Source organism: Macaca thibetana, chromosome 11, assembly GCF_024542745.1.
Source record: "Macaca thibetana thibetana isolate TM-01 chromosome 11, ASM2454274v1, whole genome shotgun sequence".
NCBI classification, from domain to species: domain Eukaryota; kingdom Metazoa; phylum Chordata; class Mammalia; order Primates; family Cercopithecidae; genus Macaca; species Macaca thibetana.
Window position 1 is genome coordinate 27792036 of NC_065588.1, and position 26034 is coordinate 27818069.

General features: G+C 39.8%; 2 protein-coding genes across 15 annotated transcripts in view; both read left to right on the plus strand.

The window, feature by feature from the left end:
- The window catches only part of LOC126930047 (liprin-beta-1), a 176154-nt gene extending 155540 nt beyond the window's left edge, over positions 1 to 20614 (plus strand). For 10 of the 14 annotated variants that reach the window (XM_050746652.1, XM_050746650.1, XM_050746654.1 and 7 more), the window contains 13 exons: positions 1250 to 1421; positions 1887 to 1919; positions 4289 to 4439; positions 4733 to 4861; positions 6345 to 6495; positions 7178 to 7289; positions 7406 to 7494; positions 12232 to 12354; positions 13167 to 13292; positions 13881 to 14069; positions 16797 to 16976; positions 17643 to 17708; positions 17846 to 20614. In XM_050746652.1, coding sequence (XP_050602609.1) covers positions 1250 to 1421; positions 1887 to 1919; positions 4289 to 4439; positions 4733 to 4861; positions 6345 to 6495; positions 7178 to 7289; positions 7406 to 7494; positions 12232 to 12354; positions 13167 to 13292; positions 13881 to 14069; positions 16797 to 16976; positions 17643 to 17708; positions 17846 to 17932 — 1608 coding nt within the window. In that variant the 3' untranslated portion in view covers positions 17933 to 20614. The remainder of the gene's footprint in view (positions 1 to 1249; positions 1422 to 1886; positions 1920 to 4288; positions 4440 to 4732; positions 4862 to 6344; positions 6496 to 7177; positions 7290 to 7405; positions 7495 to 12231; positions 12355 to 13166; positions 13293 to 13880; positions 14070 to 16796; positions 16977 to 17642; positions 17709 to 17845) is intronic. The other 4 variants (XM_050746655.1, XM_050746657.1, XM_050746658.1 and 1 more) reach the window with 1 other exon arrangement.
- Positions 20615 to 20835: 221 nt separating this feature from the next.
- Positions 20836 to 25587, plus strand: REP15 (RAB15 effector protein). Its single transcript, XM_050746761.1, has one exon. It carries the CDS (start codon positions 21588 to 21590, stop codon positions 22296 to 22298), a length of 711 nt encoding a protein of 236 aa, XP_050602718.1. The 5' UTR covers positions 20836 to 21587; the 3' UTR covers positions 22299 to 25587.
- The last annotated feature ends 447 nt before the right edge of the window (positions 25588 to 26034 follow it).

Here is a 26034-nt window from a genome sequence, read left to right on the forward strand (position 1 = left end):
TGTTGGCTCTTAGTGCCAGAGTTATATATGGACAGAACTGACAAAGCAGCTAGTGGCAACAGCTATAATTAAAATCCTTTTTGTCTTTTCAGTTCAATAAGTGGTTAAATGATTTTGACGTCATTGTTGAGCCAGGGATAATAATACCACTAAATGGTGCCATCTATAAACTTTTGGTTTCTGTGAGCTATAGATATATAGAGTAAAATAACCTAAAATACCTATATCCCCTCACCCTTTTCTCTGCTTCTGCAAAAAAAGAAGCAGAGGGCAAGAATTATTTCTACTTCTGCAAAAAAAAAAAAAAAAAAAAAAAAAAACAGGGCAAGAATTATTAAAGAAATGAGAACAAGAAGACAAAAGCATCTTTGTATAAAGTGTCAAGAATATACAGTGGGGAAAGGACACCCACTTCAGTAAATGGTGCTGGGAAAATTAGATATCCGTATGTAGAAGAACGACAGTGGACTCCACCTGTCACCAAATCAACAAAAATCAACTCAAGATGGATTAAGAACTTACATACAAGGCCAGAAACTATAAGACTGCTAGATGAAAACAGGGAAGCACTTCAGGACATTGGTCTAGGCAAAGCATCTTTGTATAAATACTAAAATAATATAACATGCTGTGTTACAGCCAGCTCTAATTGCCAATTCAAAGAACCAAAAAGCTCAAAAAAAGTTGCTCACCGTGCCTTCATTTTATTATTCTTTGAGGAGAATATTTAAAATAACTGGAGTAGAGTCTCCTTATACTGCTGGTGTAGAAGTTTGGACTAATGCCTGCTTTGTAAAATAATATTATACTGGGCTTCTATTGGCATAGTTATAATATAAGAATATGAACTGTATTATAGCTAAATCCATGTCATAGTTGTGGGAAAAGTCAGAAATCTGCTGCCATTATTCTGGTTATGTAATGCCTCCATGTCTTCTGAGGAATGAGGCAAACAAAATTTAAGAATATTTGTATCCTAAATATTTAAAGCCCTAAACATATTGATCCTAGATTAGTGATGAACATGTTTTCCTTGTTGCTTTTGTTGTTGTTTCTTAAGTAGCTTTCAGAATTGATTTTTTTTTTCAACTTCTGATAAGGCATTTGACATTGGCGATCGATGTGCTAGTTCAGTTTTTCTTTTGAATAAACTCATGGATGTGGCATGAGTGAGTATTTGCTGTTAGCCTGGCATGTGCTAAGGATGCTGCGCCTGAAAGCTGTTTCACTATTCTTATCTGCCTCTCAGGACAGAGCTCCGGCAGAAAGCAGGCCATTTGGGACCCTTCCTCCCAGACCCCCAGGGCAGGACACCTCCATGGACGACAACCCCTTCGGCACTCGAAAAGTCAGATCTTCCTTTGGCCGGGGCTTTTTTAAAATCAAAAGTAACAAGAGAACAGCAAGTGCACCAAACTTGGGTATGTACGGCCAAAATGCCTTTGCCCTGATTCTTCCACAAGGAGGAAAAGAGCAGTGTCTTCCCTTCCCTTATTCCCTCATTCACTGATTCCTTTCTCTTTCTCAGAAACGAAGGTGGATGACTTAGGGGGAATTTAGCAAAAAATGGTTCAGTGGATTTAATTTAGTGTTGTGAAGATATATAGACTCTCACCCTGCTCTCTCCTGTGGTATAAACTTAGTGGAAAGACCTAAAATCATGATTCCCTTTGACTTCATCATGGAGTTTCCCATCTGTTGTGACAGTGGATAAATTAACATTGACATTGAGCCTGTGTGTAACATCGGAAGCACGGTGTGCCGCATGCCTCTCCTCCACGGTGTGTATTTGGTGAGGAGGAGTCTGATCTGTGTTTCATTTTGTCATCTCTGTGTTCTCTCCACTGGGCTGCGTGTGATTGTGTGCGTTGTTGGGATATCTGAAGATCGTAAACGAAGTGCCAGTGCACCCACCTTAGGTATTGTACCCCTGCATGCCAGCCTTCACCAGCACTGTGCTCCAAACCAGTCTAATCCCTGCTCTTGGCATCTGTGATCTCTAGAAAGCGATCTGACAGCAATCAGAAAATGTAGTTCTCTATTCCAGAGTGTTCTTTCCACCTTCTGCTGAAAAGGACTCTGTAGAGGCTTTGCTTCCAAGCCTAAACGCTGTTTTAACCAATGCTAGTAACACTCACTGTGTGAATAGCTTTGAGAGGACCTAGACGTGTGCAGCATTCCTTAGAGTGCAGGGCAGGAATGTCCTGGCATTGTACATTGCAGCTCTTTCAGCCTGGAAGTGCATATTACCACACACTAACTCCCAGGTCCTTGCAGTCCATTCTCCATGCTTACATTTCTCCCAGCCTCCAAAAAGAAATTTTTTTAGCCATATAAGGAAGTTTATAGAAGACTTGGAATATTATAGTTTTAGGCTTACTTCTCTTAGGGGAACATTCTTCTGACGTTTTATTACTTTGAAGATGGAGATAATATTTAGTGATGACAGAAGCAACTTTACTTGATATCTGAGGCGTTATCCCACAAAGTGATTTTAGAAAAGAGGCAGCTTAGTTTTCCTCTTTGTAAGGCAGGGCACAAATTGGGGGGAAAAGCTCTCAAAATAAAAAAGAGAAATATGGTAGCTTTAAGATGAGAACAAGCTAGGCAGCATTTTCAGGGGCACCTGTACCCATCATGGTTGAAGGATTTGAATTGGGAAAGTTCCTTTGGGTTTTTCCAAAAGGTGCTGTTACCTTGTATAGATATCTACCTATCTATTCACGTGGACCAGCAAACAGGACTTCTCTCTCTATAGAGATAAATGTCTAGAATGAACACTGGATGCATAAGATAAACTGATCTATTCAGACAACTATTTTCAAATAGTTTTTTTTTTTTTTGCATCTTTCTTAGAAGAACTGTTTTGTTAATGCTAAGAGGTAAATGCTGCTTATTATAACCTATAATCACAGCTCTGCTTTGTAGAAAAATCAACTTTCTGCAACTTGTAGATCTTGCTGAAACACTGTTCCTGTGATTTTAGTACAACTTTTACTTTCCTTTATAAAGTATAAAATCTCACTAGTTTTATACTTAGTATGGGATTGTTCACTAAGGGACAGCTAAAAGAACTGAAATAGTTAATGCTTGGAGATCTGAGAGTGGCAACTGTGGATGTGATTCTTTTAAGGTAAAATCAACAGGCACTTATTTTATGTCAAAAGAAAAATTATGCATATCCAGTTCACTCTTCTCTCAGTGCCTAGGATTTAATAGATTGGAATATATTTCATAAATAAAGAATTGCTGGAACTGGGTAACTGATTTGATATAAATGCCAAAGGAGAAGGAGTAAAAGGAAAATGACAGAGTTTGAGCTACAGTAACAGGAACAGTATTAGTTAATATTAACCAAATAACAAATAAGAACATTTAAGAGAGGAGGCCAGGCGAGGTGGCTCACGCCCTTAATCCCAGCACTTTAGGAGGCCGAAGTGGGTGGATCACCAGGTCAGGAGTTCAAGACCAGCCTGGCCAAGATGGTGAAACCCCGTCTCTACTAAAAATACAAAAATTAGCCAGGCGTGGTGGCGGGTGCCTGTAATCCCAGTTACCTGGGACACTGAGGCAGAGAATTGCTTGAACCCAGTAGGCGGAGGTTGCAGTAAGCCGAGATCGCACCACTGCACTCCAGCCTGGGCAACAGAGCGAGACTCTGTCTCAAAAAAAAAAAAAATTTGAGAGAGGAAAAGACTCTCGGGGAAATTGGATGAGTTTGTGAAGTCCCAGATGTCCCAACACACTGAATTGGGAATATCACAGGCATTTAGATACAGGACCTGGAGAGAGAGATTGGGCTCAGAGATTTTGATCCGCTAGAGGGCGCTTAGAACAGAATCTTAAAGTGGCATGGGGGAAGAAAAAAAAGCAGGAGTGCTACAGCAAAGACACTATCAGATGACAGATGTAGGAGTGGTCATGTCAAGAAGCCAAAGGAAATGATTTTGAAGGATGTAGGAGGTAATCAACAGTACCACGTGCTATGGAAAGATTGGGAGTAATTCCATCATGAATTCAAATCACTCAAGGATAGAGTGTGGCAATCCTATCACCCTCTTTTAATCTCCAAAGGGCTTATAATTTTATTAACTTTAAACACAGTAAACTATGGAGCAGAACATATATGTGTGTTCCATTTCTAATATTTATAAGGTGCTCTTTGTAAATTACTGATTTATAGACCAACAGAAGAATTCTTAATAGTTCTAGAACCAAGAAGATTAACATCTTATCATGTTCATTCCATATTTTAAAATTCGTTGTCTGTATTCTGCTCTTCGAGTAGCTGAAACAGAAAAAGAGACAGCAGAGCACCTAGATCTGGCTGGTGCTTCTTCTCGGCCAAAAGATTCACAGAGGAACAGTCCCTTCCAGATACCACCTCCATCTCCAGATTCCAAAAAGAAATCCAGAGGTATCATGAAACTCTTTGGAAAGTAAGTAAAGCAGTGAACAAGTAGAGTGGGCCCTGTCTTACATGTTGCTTAAAGTGGCTGGAAATGGGTATGGACTTGTAAGGCCTTTGTATTCCTCTTATGGAAGGAAGTTTGGATTATGATGTGGGATTTATTAACTCATTGGGTCTTAGTTGAAGTTTAAATTTAAATGTCTATGTTAATGACACAAAGAAGATTAGTTCCGGTAGCTGCACTAGTTAAAAATTCTCTGATTAACAAGCCTAAGGCCTCCTCAGGTCTAATACTGGCCATGTGTGTTATGTCTTCTTCAGACTTAGGAGAAGTCAATCAACTACATTCAACCCAGATGACATGTCTGAGCCTGAATTCAAAAGAGGAGGGACAAGGGCAACCGCGGGACCCCGACTGGGTTGGTCTCGAGACTTGGGACAGTCTAACAAGTAAGAAGAGCCAACTGATAGACTTTTGCATCTCTGCCAAGCATCATAGCCTCATGAGTCCTGCAGTGTTAGTACTGTCATTGGGTTAAACAAAGTCATTGCTTAATGCTGTGCCTAGTGAAAGGGGACATCATCTTTAGAGCAGTGCAATTTGTCAATGGTTGATGAACATACAGAAGGTGAGGGCTGTGTGAACTAGGGGAGAGGCCAGAGCTAAAGTGTCAGCAGCATCTGTGTTAGAATGGCTCTGAAACTTAAATTTTACATAGACGGTAATTATAAGTACTCTAAAGCATAGCTTTGGAAAGATGGGATATTTACATGAGAGTATGTTCTAGATCAGACCACTTGGATTTGCTTTCTGGCCTTACCACTTTCTACCAGCTGGGTGACCTTGAGCAACAGCTTCCAGGCCCTGTGTCTCAGTTTTCTCATCATCATAATTAGTGCCTACTCCAAAAGCTGATTGTGAAGATTAAATAAGTTAATATGTGTTAAATATTTGGCAGATAGTAACTACTCAAGAAACATTAGTATATAACAGAATCTATGAAAGTACTTAAAGACAAAAATTCTATCAGAATCCTTATATTTATCAGGACTATATAATATTTTATCCATTAAGATTCTAAGAACTGCTCTGACACTCTTACCAAAGTTGAGGGCTGGCTTAGAACTGCTACATTGACTCACTGTGTATAAAAGGGTGGGGTTGGCAAACATAAAGTGCAAGGCATTGATACCAAATATTTTAACAGTATAATAGACTAGAAACCCTTTAAATACAGCCCCTCCCATACAGGTGGAACACTGGACATAGGTTACATCAAGGAGGAAACCCTCTTTGGCCTTCTTCAAATACCAAACAGTTTCATTTGCCATATGTTGTCTTTGAACACAGTAGAGCTCCTTGTGCTATTTAAAAAAAGCACATTCATCTTCCCCTCCGCACCCTGTCCCCACCGCGGAACAAGAACACTATCTGTGTATCTTAAGTAAAAGAAAACAGGAATTTTGCTTTGATTGTTTCCTACACTTAGTGACAACATATTGCTCTCTTCTCATTGGTTACCATATGGAAATAAATCATAATTCTGCTAAAGTTAGTTCAAATTAGACTTAAGTTTCTTTCACTCCAACTGAGTTTCCTGTTTGGGAATCCAGTCTTCAGACAACATTGGTTGAAACTGATACAGTGACTTATGTTTTTCCAATTTAGTCTTTTTCTGTAGAACTTGTTCTTGCTCTGTCACATTAAATCTTTTGTGGTTTCATTTGAAATGAGACAGTGGTCTTAGAAGATAACTTTCAACTCCAGTACCAGTTGTTCCTCCAATGTATGCTAAAAATTAAGCTTTTCGTGGTCAAATGTGTATCACCAGGGAATGTCCATGTCTATTGAATGTATAGTTGTTTAAAACTCATGATAAGCCACAGGATTGGCTTTGGATTATTTTTCATGCAATTGCTCATTTTCCTGTAGTGACTTGGATATGCCATTTGCCAAGTGGACCAAGGAGCAGGTTTGCAATTGGCTGATGGAACAGGGCTTGGGCTCCTACCTGAATTCTGGCAAGCACTGGATTGCATCTGGCCAAACGCTTTTGCAGGCTTCTCAACAAGATCTAGAGAAGGTGACTGCTTCTCTATTTTGTTCACACAATGGATAGTGAGAAGAAGACAATGTGAATGTAGGGTTGTTTTATAGTCCAGAAAAGGCCATGAGTGAAGCCAGTAAATACTCTCTAAATAAAAATTTGGGTTTTCAATTGCTTCATGCTTATTTTTTTCTGATGGTCTTGGGAGGACCTGGTCTTGATGATTCCTTATGGAACACTTAAGCCATTGGGCATTTTAATGAAAAATAATTACATAAGCATAATTAAGTTCATATTTCTCGAAATCATTATATGGCTTTATCATTGGCCTATTTTCTCAGTGTAATATATGCAATGCACTTTGCAAAAGGAAAAAAAAGCACCCTACAATTTATGTCTAATTATTTAACATTTCTTCACAATTATTTAATATTTTGCACAAAATAAGAGTCAAATTCTTTTTATGCATGCTACAGTTCCTAGCTTACAAAGAAAAGGAGTCACTAGGGAATGCCTAACACGCCCCTAAGCTAATTGTGGTGGTCTTGGCTTTTCAGGGACCTTCGTTCAACAGCACTTTACTAGCGCAAGTTAGGATTGTCATTTAGTATTGAATTGGATCTTTAGTGCTAGCTTCATTTTGGAGAAATTTGCATCCTTTGCCAGTGGCACCCAGCCTATATTGATAGAATTATAAAGTCAATGTTTATTGTTTCAGGAACTTGGAATCAAGCATTCACTTCATCGAAAGAAACTCCAGCTGGCACTCCAAGCCCTGGGATCTGAAGAAGAAACCAATCACGGGAAGCTGGATTTCAACTGGGTCACTAGTAAGAAGTTTTTATTCTAACAAAATGGAAGAATTATATACAGAGCTGCTTTTTCTTTTTAATCACAAGAACAGGTGTTTTGTGGCACGGTAGCAACACTGGCCTCTCTCTTTTAGGATGGTTGGATGACATTGGCCTCCCTCAATATAAGACCCAGTTTGATGAAGGACGGGTTGATGGTCGGATGCTACATTACATGACTGTTGTAAGTGACTCACTCCTGGGGTTTGGGGGAGGAAAACTTTTTTCTCGAAAAACGCAGAAATTGAGTAAGCCAAACACAGTGTAGTGATTACACCAGAGTTTGAAGCTGTTGCTTGAACTTGAGGAGAGTGGCGGGCATATTTCCTGTGAAGTTGAAGTTGTAGCATTTGGTGATTGTGACTGAACAGCCTTGGGATAATTTGAAACCCCAATTTAAGCTAAGTGAAGCCTAATTTAAACTAAGCTCTCCAGAAAGTTGATTTTATATGTAATACATTCAACAATGTAAACACTGAAGTGTATACTTTGAATGGGTACATTTTATGGGATGTAAATTATATCTCATAAAAATATATATATATATTTTTTTATTTCTTTTGAGATGGAGTCTTGCACGGTCGCCCAGGCTGGAGTGCAATGGCACAATCTCAGCTCACTGCAAGCTCCACCTCCCAGGTTCAAGCCATCCTCCTGCCTCAGCCTCTTGAGTAGCTGGGACTACAGGCCCATGCCACCATACCCAGCTAATTTTTTTGTATTTTTAGTAGAGACGGAGTTTCGCCACATTGGCTAGCTGGTCTCAAACTTCTGACCTCAAGTGACCTGCCTGCCTCGGCCTCCCAAAGTGCTGGGATTATAGGCATGAGCCACCACGCCCAGCCCAAAGATATTTTTTAAATAGAATATAGAGTTTTTAAGCCCAAGCTGTTTCTAAGTTATGCGTTTCTATGTGCAGTGACCATTTGGAAGAGCCCACCCTTTTGACCTGACATCTTCCAGGACTTGTCTTCTCCCTACCTTTCCACTCTGGACAACTGTTACCTGAAACCCTATCACCCGTCTCACTTCAGCCCGGTTCTGCTACAGCAGGAGTTAACTGGGGTTAAAGGAGGCGGGAGGAAGGCTAGACTTCCACTCTGGTTCCTTCATTATGGTACATTTCTAGCCTTCCAGCCAGTGTGTAGGACTATTCCCTGCTTGACAGCAGTGGGAAAGATGGATTCCAGGAGAACTTTGTTTTAGGTTCCATACCACTATTAATATTCTACTTAAAATTCTCTTATTTTATTTTTTTTAAATTTATTTTTAATTTTTTTATTTTTGAGATGGAGTCTTGCTCTGTCGCCCAGGCTGGAGTGCAGTGGCGTGATCTGGGCTCACTGCAAGCTCCCCTTCCTTCCTGGGTTCACGCCATTCTCTTGCCTCAGCCTCCCGAGTAGCCGGGACTACAGGCACCCGCCACCAATGCCCGGCTAATTTTTTGTGTTTTTAATAGAGACGGGGTTTCACCGTGTTAGCCAGGATGGTCTCCATCTCCTGACCTCATTATCCACCCGCTTCAGCCTCCCAAAGTGCTGGGATTACAGGCGTGAGCCACCGCGCCCAACCATGTTCTACTTAAAATTCTTTTATTCATTTATTTATTTTGGAGACGGAGTCTCACTCTGTCGCCCGCGCTGGAGTGCAGTGGCGCAACCTCCGCCTCCCGGGTTCAAGTGATTCTCCTGCCTCAGCCTCCCGAGTAGCTGGGATTACTGGTGTGCACCACTGCACCCAGCTAATTTTTGTATTTTTGGTGGAGACGGAGTTTCGCCATGTTGTCCAGGCTGGTCTGGAACTTATGACCTCAGGAGATCCACCTGCCCCAGCCTCCCAAAGTGCTGTGATTACAGGTGTGAGCCACTGTGCCCAGCCTAAAATTACTTTATTTAAACAGCTTTTTGTGAAGTAGGCTTTAGACCCAACTACCCTAAGTATAATCTTTTTCAAATAAGTGGAAGGTTTTAAACAGCCAACTTAAGTAGGCATTTCTCAATATCAAAAAAGTTGGAGTTCAGTTCATGGATTTTTCTTCTCTATCATTGAACCCAAGCCCCTTACCTTGATGGGCACATCATGTAAACCTGCATGAAATAATACTAATATGTGTAGTATGTTGCACGTTTACTATGTGTCAAACATCCTTTTAAGCATTTTGCTCATATTAATACTGGATTCTCAACAACACTTTTAGTTAATATTACTAATTTTATTATAGTGTGTATAATATATATTAAAAAGTTTTTTAAACTTTTTATTTTAAAATAATTTTAGACTTACGGAGGAGTTGCCAAAGATAGAATTCTGTATACCTTTCACTCAGCTTCGTCTAATGTTAACATCTTACACAATCATGATTACATTCCTCAAAACTAAGAAATTAACGTAGATGTTAATACAGTCAACTAAACTGAAGACTTTATTCACATTTCACCAGTTTGTCCAGTAAGATCCTTCTTCTGTTCCAGGATCTAATCTGGGGCACCACATTAAAAAACACATTTTGTGACTTAGGACTTGTGGGGTCAAATTTTCCAGGGTCATTTACTCTTTTATAGCCAATTCATATATGCTGCTTGTGATTTTAAGCTTGAATTTGTTCACATATATACTATATAATTATATAATACTATATATACATAGTATTATACACACATATGTAATACTATAGATACACAGAGTATGTGTGTGTATATATACCTACATGTGTGTATATATGCGTACACGTATGTGTATATGTGTGTATTATGTGTATGTGTATCTACATATACACACACACACATACTCTGTGTATCTATAGTATTATAATACTATTATTATCCCTACTTTTTTACATGTATAAAGGAAGGAATCCAGATATTGGGTAACTTGGTAACCAACTTTCCACAGTTAGCAATAGAAAGTCGGAGAGAGTTTGAACTCAGGCTGTTTCAAGATCCCTGCTTTTAATAGCTCATGATTATGACTAGAGCACATTCAGTAAATATTTGCCTCCCTATCTAGGTGTGAATATGTTCACCCTGAGAATGTGAACAAATTCAAGCTTAAAATCGCAAGAAACATCTGTGAAATGGCTATAAAAGAGTAAATGACCCTGGAAAATTTGACCCTAGAAGTCCTAAGTCACAAAATATGTATTTTAATGTGGATTAGATCCTGGAACGGAAAAAGGACTTTACTGGACAAACTGGTGAAATGTGAATAAAGTCTGCAGTTTAGTCGATGTTATTATCATCCACATTAATTTCTTAGTGTTGACGAATGTAATCATGATTATGTAAGATGTTAACGTTAGAGGAAGCTGAGTGAAAGGTATATAGGATTCTGTTCTATCTTTAGCAACTGCTCCACAAATTTAAAATTATTTTAAAATTAAGTTTTTAAAAATCCAGAATTAAGAAGAAAATCACCCATAAATTCTGTTTTGATATAAAACTGTCTCTGTTTAAAATCCTTCAAAGTATAAAGAATTTCAAAAACAATTAACATTTTAATCACACTGTAAACATTGTGCTTTCAGATATTTTTGAAGCTGATAGACTAGTTAGATGAAAATAGCTCACACTGAAATGTTTGCAATGGGTGTCTCAATCCTAGATTAAAATAAGTACTTTTTCTAACATATGTTAAGATGCTACTTTTAAGGAATTACTCCAGAAAAACTTCAGGAAATAATTTTTGCCCAGTTAGTAGCCGCAAGGATATAAACTGATTAATATTTTAATTAAATATTTCTGTAGTAGATTACATTTTTCTTTCTTTCTTTCTTGAGAAATGTTTTATCAGAAAGGTGTGTCTAAAATGGATGTTTTCCTTGTTTATTTTCTGGGTGTGTTCGGAAGTAGACTGGTGCTTATCTTAACACTGCCCCTAATATCACCTTCTTCTGAAATAATTTGTTTTGGTGTGTTTGGTATATTTGAAAATATTTCCAAGAGCCACAGACTGGTGAAGATTCTTCCTTGAAGGGAGCGGGGGGGTTGACTGGCGATAGATAGATAGATAGATCGATCGATCGATTGATCTAACTTATAACTTCATTTTTATTCTCTCTTAACTCTGACCAAAACCTTTGCAGTGATTGATATAGTTTTGCCAAAATTGTTCACAGTGTCTGCTAGATAAACCATAATAATCTAGAGCTATTCAATAGCAGACAAGTCTTTACTAAAAAATAATCTAGAACTGGAGAATTATTAAGGTCAGGGAGTAGTATAACAAGAGCACTGTTCTGATTTTCCCCAAAACTATGACGTGCTTTAGTTCAGAAAACCAAGCCTTGGCTAGGAACGGTGGCTCAGGCCTGTAATCCCAGCTCTTTGGGAGGCTGAGGCCGGGGGACTCCTTGAGCTTATGAGTTTGAGATAGCCTGGTCAATATAGTGAGACCCTGTCTCTCCAAGAAAAAAAAAAAGAAAAGATGAAAAAAGAAAGCCAAGCCTTGATCATGTCCGCCAATAAGCATCATTTACTCTTCGCTGTCTGCTGAAAGGAAATAGAGAGGGCAGTTTAGCCAATGCCTAAGTGCTTTATCCACAGATAAAGTTCTCAAAACTAAAGAGGAAAGAAATAAATTCTCTGTTTGTAGTATGTGCAGATCAAGTCAATGCAGATCACCTTTTGTAGTGACCCAGCAAGTGCTTGTCAAACTGTGGTTTTCAGAGCCCTGGGGTTCTACAGTCCTATCTCAGAGCATCAGGAAGAGAGAGAAACAGGTAGAAGGCAGCTTCATTGGCAAAAAATACTAATTTGGGGTTTTGGGGAAGATTTTGTTCCAAATGGGAAAGTGGGTTCTGACAAGCCCTTGGGGCATATTGGTTTGAGGGGCTCTTCGTTTACTCCAGTTTTCTGAGATTCCCAAGAACGTCCCCCTGGTACAGGCCAGCACAGTGAACTCCTCCTTTTGTTCTTTTTCGCAGGATGATTTACTGTCTTTGAAGGTTGTGAGTGTGCTACACCACCTCAGTATCAAAAGGGCCATCCAGGTCCTGAGGATCAATAACTTTGAACCAAACTGTCTACGGAGGCGGCCATCTGATGAGGTAGCGTTTTAAGATTGAGGTTTATAAGCATGCACTTCCCAGGCATGGGACTGTCCATATGTCAAAACTAAGAGCCATTTTTCTTGGAGCTTGCAGGAAAAGTCTTAAAATTCAGTCTCATTTACTTCTTAGGCTTTTTCTGTATTCCTTCCTTTTCTCTCCATGATGGTTCCACTCGTATAACTAAAGCTAAGGGTTCATTTTCAGTTATGCGTCTTCCTTTTCTTGGGTGTATTTTTTTTCCTGATTCCCTAATCCGCAGAGATAAATATCACTATAAAGACTTCCTTTTCTGGCCAAATGTAGTGGCTCATGCCTATAATCCCAGCACTTTGGGAGGCCAAGTCAGATGGATCACTTGAGCCCAGTAGATCAAGACCAGCCTGGGCAATATAGGTAGACCCTGTCTCTACAAAAATAATAGTAATAAAAAATTAGCCAGGCATGGTGGGTGCACGCTGGTGGTCCCAGCTACTCAGGAGGCTAAGGTCGGAGGATCTGCCCGAGCCTGGGAGATGGAGGCTGCAGTGAGCCCTGATTACACCACTACAACTCCAGCCTGGGTAAGAGAGTTAGACCCTGTCTTAAAAAAACAAAAACAAAACAAACAAAAAAAGTCCTTTCCTAAACCAATGCTTTATTAGTATATAAGAAAACTTGAAACACAAACTATGACAGAAATTCTTTAAAAGAGAATTTTTCCCTTTCTTTATGCATTTAGTGGGATGTTGAGTAACTGTACCCCATGGAGCAGACTTTTTAGACAGAAAATGCAATTTAATACTTAGGATCTTGGTTGTGTGTTCCCATAGAATACCATCGCCCCCTCAGAAGTTCAGAAGTGGACTAACCATCGAGTGATGGAGTGGCTGCGCTCCGTGGACTTGGCAGAATATGCCCCCAATCTCAGAGGCAGCGGTGTCCATGGTGGGCTCATGGTAAAGTTCTGATTTAATTTCAAACTGACTTACTTTATTTCCTTTAGTCTAGTGAGTAGGATAGTATCAATTTTTGCTTATCATAATCCTAAAGTCATCTGACGCAACCCTCCTGCCCTATTTCTAGTAAATCTTTACTTTCAGAGTATTTGTATTGATATCTTATAACTCTGGATTGAATTTAAAGCCGGTTCTCTTTTATTGTCCTCTTTCATGTCAAATAACATGTAGCTTCTTCCTCTCATATGATCATGTTTGAAAACCCCTGCAAGGATGCAGATTGTATTTCTGCACATTGATATTGCATAAGGAGTTGGCTGCCACGGACAGCACCCCAGAGAGGTAGAGGACTGATATTGGGATGCCAGAATCCTGGATTTCAGGACCAGCTCTATCACTCACTAGCTTGGGCAAAATGGAGAAAAGATATGTAAATTAAAGATCAAAGTCCATATGGTGTCTACCTCACCAGGCTGTTGAGAGGATCATTGGAGATAACCTAAGAGAAAGAGCTTTGCAAATTATAAAGCACAATACAAACATGTATGATTTGTGGTGACTTTTGACAAGCTTATTTTTTTTTAACAGGTTCTAGAGCCTCGTTTTAATGTAGAAACAATGGCTCAGTTATTGAACATCCCACCCAATAAGACTTTGCTGCGAAGACATTTGGCCACTCATTTCAACCTTCTGATTGGGGCTGAGGCACAGCACCAGAAGCGAGATGCCATGGAGCTGCCGGATTATGTACTTCTAACAGCTACTGCCAAAGTGAAGGTTGGTTCAGGCTCATACAGTTTAATAATTGCTTGGCGCAAAGGCAACATTTTGTCTGTTACCTGGTTATTCTGTTTTCTGGGGTTTGCCAAGTTTTGTGGATGAGTTCCTTACCAGCAGATGCAGGAATCCTCAGCGCTTAGTTGTCTTGGGAGAAAGATGTTGGCCGAGAGACAGTTCACAGATAGCAGAGAGCTTTATTGAAGGGAAATAGGGAGCAAAGAGCTTATTGTAAGAAAAAAAAAAAAAAATACAGGGGCTGATCCTGCAGGGAAAACAACAGGGTCGCAGTAGCAGTGTTTATGTAAAGGGACAGTACACTCCAAAACCCGAGGCACAGCGGGCTGCTGAAAGAGAAAGAGGCCAGGAGTTGTGCGTCGGGTTTGTATGATGTCCAGTTTTTTCTTGAAGCTCTCGCCTCTGTGTTAAGTCCCTGCCTTTTTTATCTCGTTTTCCTGCTCCTGCCTTAAGTCCTTGCCTTTTCCCTGCCTAGTTCCCATCCTAGGTTTGTGGGACCCTCCCTTACTATAGTTGGTGCGCATGCGTGGGCTGGATGTTGGCTGCAATTCTACCTAAAGGCTGCATTGCTCATTCCCGCCGCCCCCAGGAAGGTTGTATAACAGTCAAATCTATACGTACTGTGCCTGCATTTCTCTTAGGCATTCTCCTTTGCCCTCTTGCCCTCTTTATCGGCATGCAGCTAGCAAACTTCTGGCAGGTGAACTGCAGAGCGAGTGATTACTGAGCATCTTAAGGGATGTTCCTTTCTCCACAGGTATTTCTCCTCCTCCTCCTCGCTGCTCATAGGGAGCATGCATGTTTTGGGTGGTTTCTGGGGTGTGAGATTTTCCGGACCTCTCTTTTCTCAGGGGCTTCCCCTCATGTCTAGCTATCTGCCTACTCTAACAAATTGAAGAAACAGTTGACCCTTGAAGAACATGAGTTTGAATTGCACAGGTCCACTCCTACTCAGATTTTTTTTTTTTCAAGCAAATGTGGAGGGATGCAAAACCCACATCTAGGGAGGCCCGACTTTTTAGGTACACGGGTACGCTGGACTTGAGTATGTACGGATTTTGGTATACATGGGGATCTTGGAACTAATGCTCTGTGTACACTGAGGGACAACTGAGTATATATCTTTTAAAAGTATAATAATTATCTGTATTAATATTTATATAATAATTAATTATTATATAATTATATAATTAAATAATTATATAATTATTATATATAAATATATAATTATTTATATAATAATATTTATATAATAATATAATAATTATATAATAATTATTATTATATAATATAATAATATATAATATAATAATTATATAATATTTATATAATAATTAAGAGAAGGTACCCAGATAGCTCAGGCAGTAGAGCATCAGACTTTTAATCCGAGGGTCCAAGGTTCATGTCCCTTTTTGAGTGCTCCCTCTTAGGTGGGCATGGTGGCTCATGCCTGTAATCCCAGTGCATTGGGAAGCCAAGGCAGGAGGATCATGTGAGTCCAGTAGTTCAAGGCTGCAATGAGCTATGATTGAGCTATGAGCATGCCACTGCACTCCAGCCTGGGCAACAGAGCAAGATTCTGTCTCTAAAAAAATGATAATGAACGCATCATATTGGCTTCCACAATCCATGTATTGGCAGTGCAGAGAGTCCATAACTTGGGTCCAAATATTGATTGCAGTTGTTCTGTTTTTATAAATCAAGTGTAGAATAGAGATTTCTCTTGTACAGATTTAGCTTCTCTGGCTTATGATTGACCAGCCTTGTAAATAGGAAAAGATACTTTAAAAATGATTGAAGGTAGGCCAGAAGAGAATGGATATTTCCTAATTTACCTGGATTTATGGGTCATACCAAATTTAGATTACTTTTTCTTCTTTAAAATTAATCCTAGATTAACTCTTCTAAATATGTTATCTCAACCAACTTGTTGGGTTATGAGGTCCTCCAGAAATTTGCGCCAAAGTTCTTTTTAATTTTTTTTTTACCCCCTCTATCTGCCTGAGTATCCAATGACCAAGATGGAGTTTCTCTTCTAAGTATCACTGAAGTTTCCTCTCCAGAAAATTCTTTTAGCAGTCACCAGTCCTGTTATGGAAGCAAAATAGGCATACAAGATAATTATAGCCTCACCCAAAGAAAAAATATAGTAAGGTCTATTCTATTTTGTTAATCTTAGATTGAAAAACCTTGCAAAATTGGATTCAGCCATGAGAAATCTCATTGCATTAAGTCCTGTCTAATCAAAACTATGAAGCCAGGTGCAGTGGCTTGTGCCTGTAGTTCCAGCTACTCTGGAGGCTGAGGCAGGAGGATCCCTTAAGCCCAGGAATTTGAGGCCAGCGTGGGCAACATAGCAAGATTCTGTCTCTAAAAATAATCGTAGTGATGTAATCAAATTATTCTTGCCATATTTTGTTTATCACAGTGACTATTCAGCTAGTTGGCGTGAATAAGAAGAATAAGATTAATTTTCTGAGATTCATAACAAGGGTCATTTATCATTGCATCATTTATATGTCTGGGATGCCCTTTCATTTTTATCCAAATTTAAACATCCAGTTAATTTTCTCTCTACCATGGGGTAAATAATTAAATTACACATGTAGGAGGGAGGGAGTAATGCAAAAATAATTACATGTTATCAGTCCTTGATTGTACGAATTTTATCAAATCCTTTGGATGTTTTTGTTTGCTTTTCTTTTAAAGCCAAAGAAGCTTGCCTTTAGCAATTTTGGGAATTTGAGAAAGAAGAAACAGGAAGATGGTGAAGAATATGTTTGTCCAATGGAATTGGGACAGGTATCAGGAAGTGCATCTAAGAAAGGATTTAAACCTGGTTTGGATATGCGCCTGTATGAGGAAGATGATTTGGACCGATTAGAGCAGGTAAATCCATTATATACCTTTTTTCAAGTGCTTCCATCATTCAGACACTAAATGGGAGCTTTGTATACTGTGTCTGATCGAGGACATCTTCTTCCAATAACTAAAAATACAGATAATAATAAAATAGTAGTGAACACTTAGAGATCGCTTATATGTTCCAGGCACCATCCTAAGCACTTAATGTATACTATGTTTGTGGTAACCTTAAGACATGGAGAGCATTGTTATTCTCATTTTGGAGATAAGGAAACTGAGGCACAGAGAGCTAAGTAACTTGCCCAAGGTCCCCAACCTGTCTCTTTGGCTTCAAAGCTTATGATATTTACCTATATTATGCCATCTCTGTATTAAACATGTTAGGAATGGACAGGTTATTCTACCTAGCCTTTTCAGATTAAAGTCATGGGACTGCATATTTCCCTTCTAATCAACAATGCTTTGGTACTGTTAGCAAAGGCATTAGACTAGCTGTGTCAGTAAAGTGTCTCTTCTAATTTTTCACTTCCGATTGCAGTGGTGAAAGGAGATTATCACCAGAAGTGTTCTGTTGCTCCTACCCCATTCAGTGCTATTTGCATTATTTCCTCTTAGACTTTCGTTCCTCTCGCTGCACTTTCCCTGACATTGTGAAAACACGTATGTCATGTTATGGTTTGTTCTTTGCAGATGGAAGATTCAGAAGGGACAGTGAGACAGATAGGTGCATTCTCCGAAGGCATCAACAATCTGACAGTGAGTTTGTGAAATGAATTGAAAATGTTATTCTATAAATGTCTTTTAACAACCCCAGAGGACCACATGTCTCTTGGAGAATGTGTAGTTCTGAGCTCTTGGCTCTCAGTGTGACTCCCTGTCTCCTTGTTTTCCAGCACATGTTAAAAGAAGATGACATGTTTAAAGATTTTGCTGCCCGTTCCCCCAGTGCCAGCATTACAGATGAAGACTCAAACGTTTGACCGTAGCACCTGGAGGAACATTAGGAATGCTTAGTCTTTTTTCTACTTTCTTTTCCAAACACTCACAGTATATACAACAGGCAGCGGATTGTCTATTGTTTGTTGTTCCAACTTCTGCTGTTGAGAAGTTTAAACAGGAAGCAGGAGTAATGTGCCGATTCCGAAGTGGCCACAAAAAAATAAGACACTGGTGAATGAGAGTATAATTGTTTTTCTTCTATTTAATGTAAAAATCTGTGATATATTATATTTAAAGTGTTGCATTTAAGATGAGTATTTTACCAGAGTGTTTCCGTTCACATCCGTAGTATGGAGGATTTGGGGAACAGTAACCAGGATGTGAATGATTTTGTCACATCAGTGTTCACTGGAGCCACCTAAGTAGGACATTATATGATTTCAGAATCAATATGTGGAACTTCTTTAAGCATTCAGTGTGCCCACTAAATGCCAGCCACACTTCCACTTGCCTCTTACTGTCTTATTTTTATATATTTTTCTAAATATATGTATATATACAGTACATAGAAAATAGAACATTTATTTTGTGACCTAAGGACGATGGTGAAAAGATCACGTTTTCTAAACAATCTGGTGATCAGAACGTTCATATACCAGCTGGTTTCTGAAGAAGTCGGAATGATCTTTCTCCATACTGACTTTTAACAATGTTGATCATTGAGGCTAAATTAATATATATGAAATATTCCTTTTTGATGACACCACAAAGTTGTTGAACAGTTTCAAAATTTCAACCTTAATCTTGGATCCCTTTACCTCATATGGAAGAACTTGAGGGACATTAGTATACTTTTTTTTTTTTAAGATGGAGTCTCGCTCTGTCACCTAGGTTAGAGTGCTGTGGCATGATCTCGGCTCACTGCAACCTCTGCCTCCTGGGTTCAAGCCATTCTTTTGCTTCAGCCTCCCAAGTAGGTGGGACTACAGGCACGCGCCACCATGCCTGGCTAATTTTTGTATTTTTAGTAGAGACGGGGTTTCACCATATTGGCCAGGCTGGTCTGGAACTCCTGACCTTGTGATCCGCCCGCCTCAGCCTCCCAAAGTACTGGGATTACAGGCGTGAGCCACCATGCCTGGCCTTTTTTTTTTTTTTTTTAAGTGACAGAGTCTCACTCTGTCACCCATGCTGGAGTGCAGTGACGTGATCATAGCTCACTGCAGCCTTGAATTCCTAGGCTCCAGTGATCCTCTCACCTCAGCCTCCCCAGTAGCTAGGATTACAGGTGTGTGGCCTCCCACCCCACCCCACCCTTCACACCTGGCTGATTTTTCAAACATTTTTTGTAGAAACAGGATCTCACCATGTTGCCCAGCCTGGCCTCAAACTCCTGTCCTCAAGTGATCCTCCCGCCTCAGCCTTTCAAAGTGGTGGGATTACAGGTGTGAGCCACTGTGCCTGGCTTGAATACACTAACTTGAATACATTCAGAATCACCTCCTCTCCCCAAAATGCGTAGAAATAGTTTTTGAGGAAACCAAAAGCAAAGCAGAAACCTTTACAGTATTGTTTCTTTTCTCTTTGTTAACTATGTCATTGCATCAAAATACTAACAGTCTGCCTAAACATGTTCATTGTACATTTCTCAGGCTATCAATGAATGGAGCTTTTTAAAAAGTTGAATATTTGTCTGAACATTTTATTTCAAAGTTCGAAAAAACAGAGGCTGCAAAATTCATTTTATAATGGCTATTTTGTGATGATAAGACGTAGTTCACGTTTTTCTGTAGCACTGGGCCCAAATATTCTTTGTAAAGAAAATCACTGCAGCAAAAATTGTTACTGTGTTTATTATGTTTGTAGAAGTATTAGAAAAATATTCTATTTTTTATTCAGTGCTACATAATTACCCATGGTAGCCAACCCGACAAAAGACAGGTTTTCACAAATTGAGGTGGAGGTGGGCAGTTCAGTATCTGCCATTGGACTTGATTATAAACTGTATTTGAATATCAGTGGTGTTATCTTTTAAGTTGTCAGCAAGTTACCAAGTATTCATTAAAGAAATTGTGATATCAAATTACTGTTTATTCATAACAATTGATTTGATGCTAATAATAATTTTCTTTAAACTCTACCATTCATTATGTGGTAACTGTATTGGACTTACTTTATTTGGATTTTATTTTAATGTGACTAGATGTCATCACTTGAAAAAATCAATTTGTTCTTAGAACCTGGTTGAAAACACCAGGAGACTGTTAACAGATGTCAAATTTTTTTTTTTTTTTTGAGACGGAGTCTCTCTCTGTCACCCAGGCTGGAGTGCAGTGGCGCGATCTTGGCTCACTGCAAGCTCTGACTCCTGGGTTCACGCCATTCTGCCACCTCAGCTTCCCAAGTAGCTGGGACTACAAGTGTCTGCCACCATGCCTGGCTAATTTTGTTTTCGTATTTTTAGTAGAGACGGGTTTTCACCGTGTTAGCCAGGAAGGTCTCAATCTCCTGACATCGTGATCCGCCCACCTCGGTCTCCCAAAGTGCTGGGATTACAGGCGTGAGCCACCGTGCCCGGCCCAAGTATTTTTTATTCAGGACGGCATAACGTAACTGATAATATGTAATAAAGTTAAATTTTTTTATGATGTGTTTTATTTACAAAATATACACTGCTGGTGTTACCATATGAAAGGAAATAAAGTCAATTGATAATTGCTTCATTTTTATTGCCCTTATTTCATTTTCCATTGTTCATAGTAATAGGCTTTGTTTCTGATATAGAAAATAACACAATCTCTTTATAAACTGCCATAAATTTGTTTGAATGGAGTTTATAACGTGTATCAGCAGATAGGAATTTGAGGCCTTTGAGAAGATTTTGTAGGAAAAGAAGCAACTGAGCTGGGGAATGAAGAATATGGCAGAAGTAAAAGAAACACACAAACAAAAAAGAAAATAGGAAAAGCAAATGGAAATGACTCACCTACAGACTGGAAGAAGTTAGTTGTAGAAAGAGGTGTATGGATATTTAAAAAACTAACATAGGGCTGGGTGCAGTGGCTCATGCCTATAATCCCAGCACTTTGAGAGGCCAACACAGGAGGATTGCTTGAGCCTAGGAGATCGAGACCAGCCTGGGCAACATGGTGAAACCCCACCTCTACAAAAAATACACAAAAATTAGCCAGGTGTGGTGGTATACACTTGTAGCCCCAGCTGGGGTGAGAAGATCACCTGAGCCCAGGGAGGTTGAAGCTGCAGTGAGCCATGATTGCGCCACTGCACTTCAGCTTGGGTAGCAGAGTGAGACCCTGTCTCAAAGAACGACAACAAAAAGAACTAATGTGCCATTTTTACTTTTACTAAAACTTGGAAAGAGGAAACATATGTTGGAAGAGATTACCAAAGGTTAAAAGTAGAGTGAATATAACCTAGCTAGAACAGACGTTTTGTGTGAAATTTAGTATCTTTAATAAGACAGCAGGAACTGAATGAATACAACACACCCAACTGACAAACAGAGAGAACATGTTTATTTAGCTGTATGTATATACGCTTAACTACACCCAAGGGAGCTGTAGAGTTAGAAAAACATGAACCATTAACAGATGTGACCTCCTTGCAGAACTTTTACTTTGAAAAAGAAGTACTCCTGAACCAGATTCACATGTGTGATATTTGGATGCAGAGAAAATGGGGCAGAAAGCATCGCAACAGTTGGTTCTGAAGGACAGCAAAGAGGTGCCCATCGTCTGGGAGGTGGTCAGTGAAGCTATAGTCCATGCAGCTCAGAAACTGAAGGAGTACCTTGGATTTGAATGTCCTCTGAGTCAACTCTGCCCAGCTGCAAATACTCTGAATGAGATCTTCTTAATCCATTTCATCACTTTCTGCCAGGAAAAGGGAGTTGATGAGTTGCTGACCACCACCAAGATGACCAAGCACCAAGCCTTCCTGTTTGGCGCAGACTGGATTTGGACCTTTTGGGGATCCGACAAGCAAATAAAGCTTCAGCTGGCAGTACAGACTCTGCAGATGTCTTCACCTCCTCCTATGGAATCTAAACCTTATGACCTTTCCAATCCAGAACCAAGGGTAGAGGAGTCTTCCTGGAAGAAAAGTAGATTTGATAAGCTGGAAGAATTCTGTAACTTAATAGGAGAGGATTGCCTGGGTCTGTTTATCATCTTTGGTATGCCAGGAAAGCCTAAAGACATCAGGGGAGTTGTCCTGGACAGTGTCAAAAGTCAGATGGTGAGGAGCCATCTGCCAGGAGGGAAGGCTGTGGCCCAGTTTGTCCTGGAGACTGAAGATTGTGTCTTCATCAAAGAGCTGCTCAGAAACTGTCTGAGTAAGAAAGACGGGCTGAGAGAGGTGGGCAAGGTTTATATTGGCATTCTCTGATTTGGATATGTATTATGTGACTGGCCTGTAAGAGGAAAAGAAAAAAGATTCTAATAAGCAAGCTCATCTATTTGCATCATTCCAGCATGGGATTTTTTTTTTCATTTGTTTTCCCATTGATCGAAAATGATTACTGGGATCAAAGTATATTAATGCCACAATTACAGAGGGAGAGAGAAAGAAAGAAAACTCTGGCTCTGCCTATGATTTAAAAACAGTTCAGGAAAAGTTATAATTTAGTTTAATATTTCATTCACTTATTCAGTAATAAAAATGGGAAGAGAGATAATAAAGTCACATTTAAAGTTTGATTTGCAAAAAAAAAGTGTCTTTGTTTGAAATAATAAGTCTAGCACTCAAACGTATAAAATGTGTTTTTGCATCTGTTGGTGGGAGATGGGTAGGGTAAAGTAGTGGGTAAGGCTACAGAGCAGGTTTAATTACATTTGTAACATCAGTTTCAAGCCATGCACAGTGACTTACGCTTGTGGTCTTAGCTACTCAGGAGGCTGAGGCGGGAGGATCGCTTGAGCCCAGGAGTTTAAGGCTATAGGGAGCTGTGATTGCGCCACTGCACTCCAGCATGGGCAACGAGTGAATCCTCATCTTTAAAAAAAAAAAATAGTTTTGGTTCAGGACTCCTGAGCAAAACTCACATTGTTCTTTTCCTCTTAACACTTACCTTATTCTGCCTTCTCCCTAGCTGCTGTCCACACTGAGAGGACTTTGATGGGATTTGAGATTCACTTTAGTGTTAGCTCTGCCTATGATTTTAAAACAGTGACCTATAAAACTATTCCTTTTAATAATACTTGTTTAGCCTTTGCAGTAAGGAAAATGTATTCACAGATAATAACCATTTTTGCTTAAAAGCCACTGTGGAATTATAACAGTACAAAGAGGAATCACTATTATTTATTGTACTGGTAAGTCAAGTCAGATGCTTTACATATATTAGCGTGATTTTCATGTGTCCTCCGTGACTCTAAGAGGTTTCTATTTGCCAAATCAAAGAGGCTAGATAACGCATAAATCTATTAAGTGGCTTGTAACAAAAAAGTAAAGTCTGCCCAGTTACAAAACCCATATTCTACCGTCATGTAAAGAAAATTCCCTGTAAGCCTATTAATTATGTTAAGTAAAAATCAATTTAAAAAAAAAAGAAGAAGAAGAAGAAAAGAAAATTAGTTAGCCAGGCAGGGTAGCTGTGATTCCAACAATTTGGGAGTCTGAGGCAGGGAGATTGCTTGAGCCCAGGAATACAAGACCAGCCTAGGCAACATGGTGAAACCCCATCTCTACAAAAAATACAAAAAGTAATGGTGATGTGTGCCTGTAGTCCCAGCTACTTCGGAGGCTGAGGTAGAGGGATTGCTTGGGTCCAAGAGGTCAAGGCTGCAGTGAGTCGTGATAGCGCCACTGCACTCCAGCCTAGGCAACAGAGCGAGACTCCATCTCAAATACATAAAAAGAAAATTCTCTCATTTTAAACTACTGGAATTGCTGAGATCACAAAGGTGTTCACCTGCAAAGATGCTAGCTGGTTGCTGTTGTCATTTTTCCTCCATTTCCTGGCCTTAATCTGTGGCTACTTTTCCTGTTCTTGAACAACCTGTTTACTGATATGCAGCCATTAGAAACATGAGCTGAAGCCTTTCAACTGCATCCAACCTCTTAAAACCATTTCTGTTTCTGACAGTCTTCTTATGTTCTTGGCCCCTTCTGTGTTTTGGAATTTAGGGCATGTTCCTGTGAGGCTAAATTAAGACATATGAGCGCAATGTGGCGTCATGCAGGTATTCCAAAGTAAGAAATACATTTGTTGCTGTGATCTGTATAACTGAAGCACGTTGCAGTGCACTCTGATAGTTTGTCCGACATCAGTTTGTAAAATGCTGACTGCAAGCCACCAAACTGATATCATGACCATCAATAGGTCACAATGCAGACTTGTAAAAACTTTGTCATGGTAGGAGTGAGAGCTTTCGAGTTTAGTTGAGGACAAACCTGCTTAAAATCCCAGCTCTTTTGTTTATACTTATCCAACCAAACCTCTGTGCTGGTTATTCTCGGTTCAACCTCCACATCTACTCCCCATCCTGTCTGCCTTCTTCTGGGTTCTGACTGCATCACTCTGGCTTCCATCCCGTGGAGGGCACGAGATCAGAAAGGGGACAGGTCTGGAAGGTATTAGCCCCACTCTCACTATGACGCTTTGTTCCAGACAGCTCCTGCCCAGCTGGCCCTTCTCTGAGACTCCAGCTCCTTCCCCTTCCCCTCTCAGGCCATTGTCCCTTCCAGGTTGCTTCCTTGCACCCTGCCCCCACCCTGTAGATGTCCTTTTCCCTCAGGTGGACTTGAGGGTGCCATTCGATGTCTTCTGGAGCCCTAATGCCTCCTGATTTTCTCATCTAAAACCTGGAGATGACAATACCTACCTCGTAGAACTGCTATTCGTTACAAAATTAAGAATAATCGGCCAGGCCTGGTGGCTCACGCCTGTAATCCCAGCACTCTGGGAGGCCAAGGCAGGTGGATCACAAGGTCAGGATTTTAAGACCAACCTGACCAACGTGGTGAAACCCCGTCTCTACTGAAAATACAAAAATTATCTGGGCATGGTGGCGCGTGCCTGTAGTCCCAGCTACTCGGGAGGCTGAGGCAGGAGAATCGCTTGAACCTGGGAAGCGAAGGTTGGAGTGAGCTGAGATGGCACCACTGCACTCCAGCCTGGGTGACAAAGAGTCTCCGTCTCAAAAACACTTAAAAAATAATTTTAAAACAATGCTTAGTACAATAATCCAAATCCACTCTTTGATTCTTTATCCAGCTCAGTAAACAGGATCCACAGCGAATATAAAGGTGCATCGTTAACTTCAATCTAGATGTAGGTTTAAGAGCATGCTCCTGTTTTCTTTCCATTGAGCCTGGTCTTCTTCAAATTAAAATAAGCCTTGCAACATTGGGGAACATCAACCCCCAATCCCTTCTCTTCAAATTTATCTCCCAAAGAAGTCCTGGCGGAAAGCGAGGAAGGGAGCATTCCTAATCCCCATGATGCCTGCAGCTTCAGGAAAGAAGAAAATGATGTATATTCTCTTCGGCCTCAAGAAATGGCTTTGTTTTCCCTCCTATCAATGTATATTCACCCCCATAGCCCTCTCCTTGAGGAACCTGGAATAGGAAGAACATATCTGCGACCTTGTAGTTGTCCTTCATTAGAAATTGGCATGAAAAAGTGTTAAATAAAATGGAGTATTGATATACACAATTACTTGTCAATTAAAAATGATTTTTTTTAAAGAAGGTGAGTACTGGCAGAGACGTCTGTTTCCTCTTTTTGGTAGTGAGGTCTCCAATAGCATAGAATCAAGCTCAGTTTTTGCAATTTGGGTTAATATACTGCAAAAAAAAAAAAAAAGGCTTAAAAGTATAAATGGAAGATAGATTCATTCAAACATAATTGCTGAGTGCCTATTATATGTAGGGCTTGTTCTGTGCCCTGCCAATCCAGCAGTACAAAGAACGAAGTTCCTAGTCTCAGGGAGTTTCTATCTTAATGGTGGAAGACAGACAAACACGTGCAGATGTTTAAATGCATATTTTCAAAACATCTCACGCCTGTAGTAATCCCAGCACTCTGGAAGGCTGAGGCTGGCAGATCACTTGAGTTCAGGAATTTGGAACCAGCCTGAGCAACATGATGAAACCCTGTCTCTACTAAAAATACAAAAAT

Bases quoted from the DNA above. Each gene is read 5' to 3' on its own strand.
- REP15 (XM_050746761.1), top strand. From the start codon at position 21,588: ATGGGGCAGAAAGCATCGCAACAGTTGGTTCTGAAGGACAGCAAAGAG.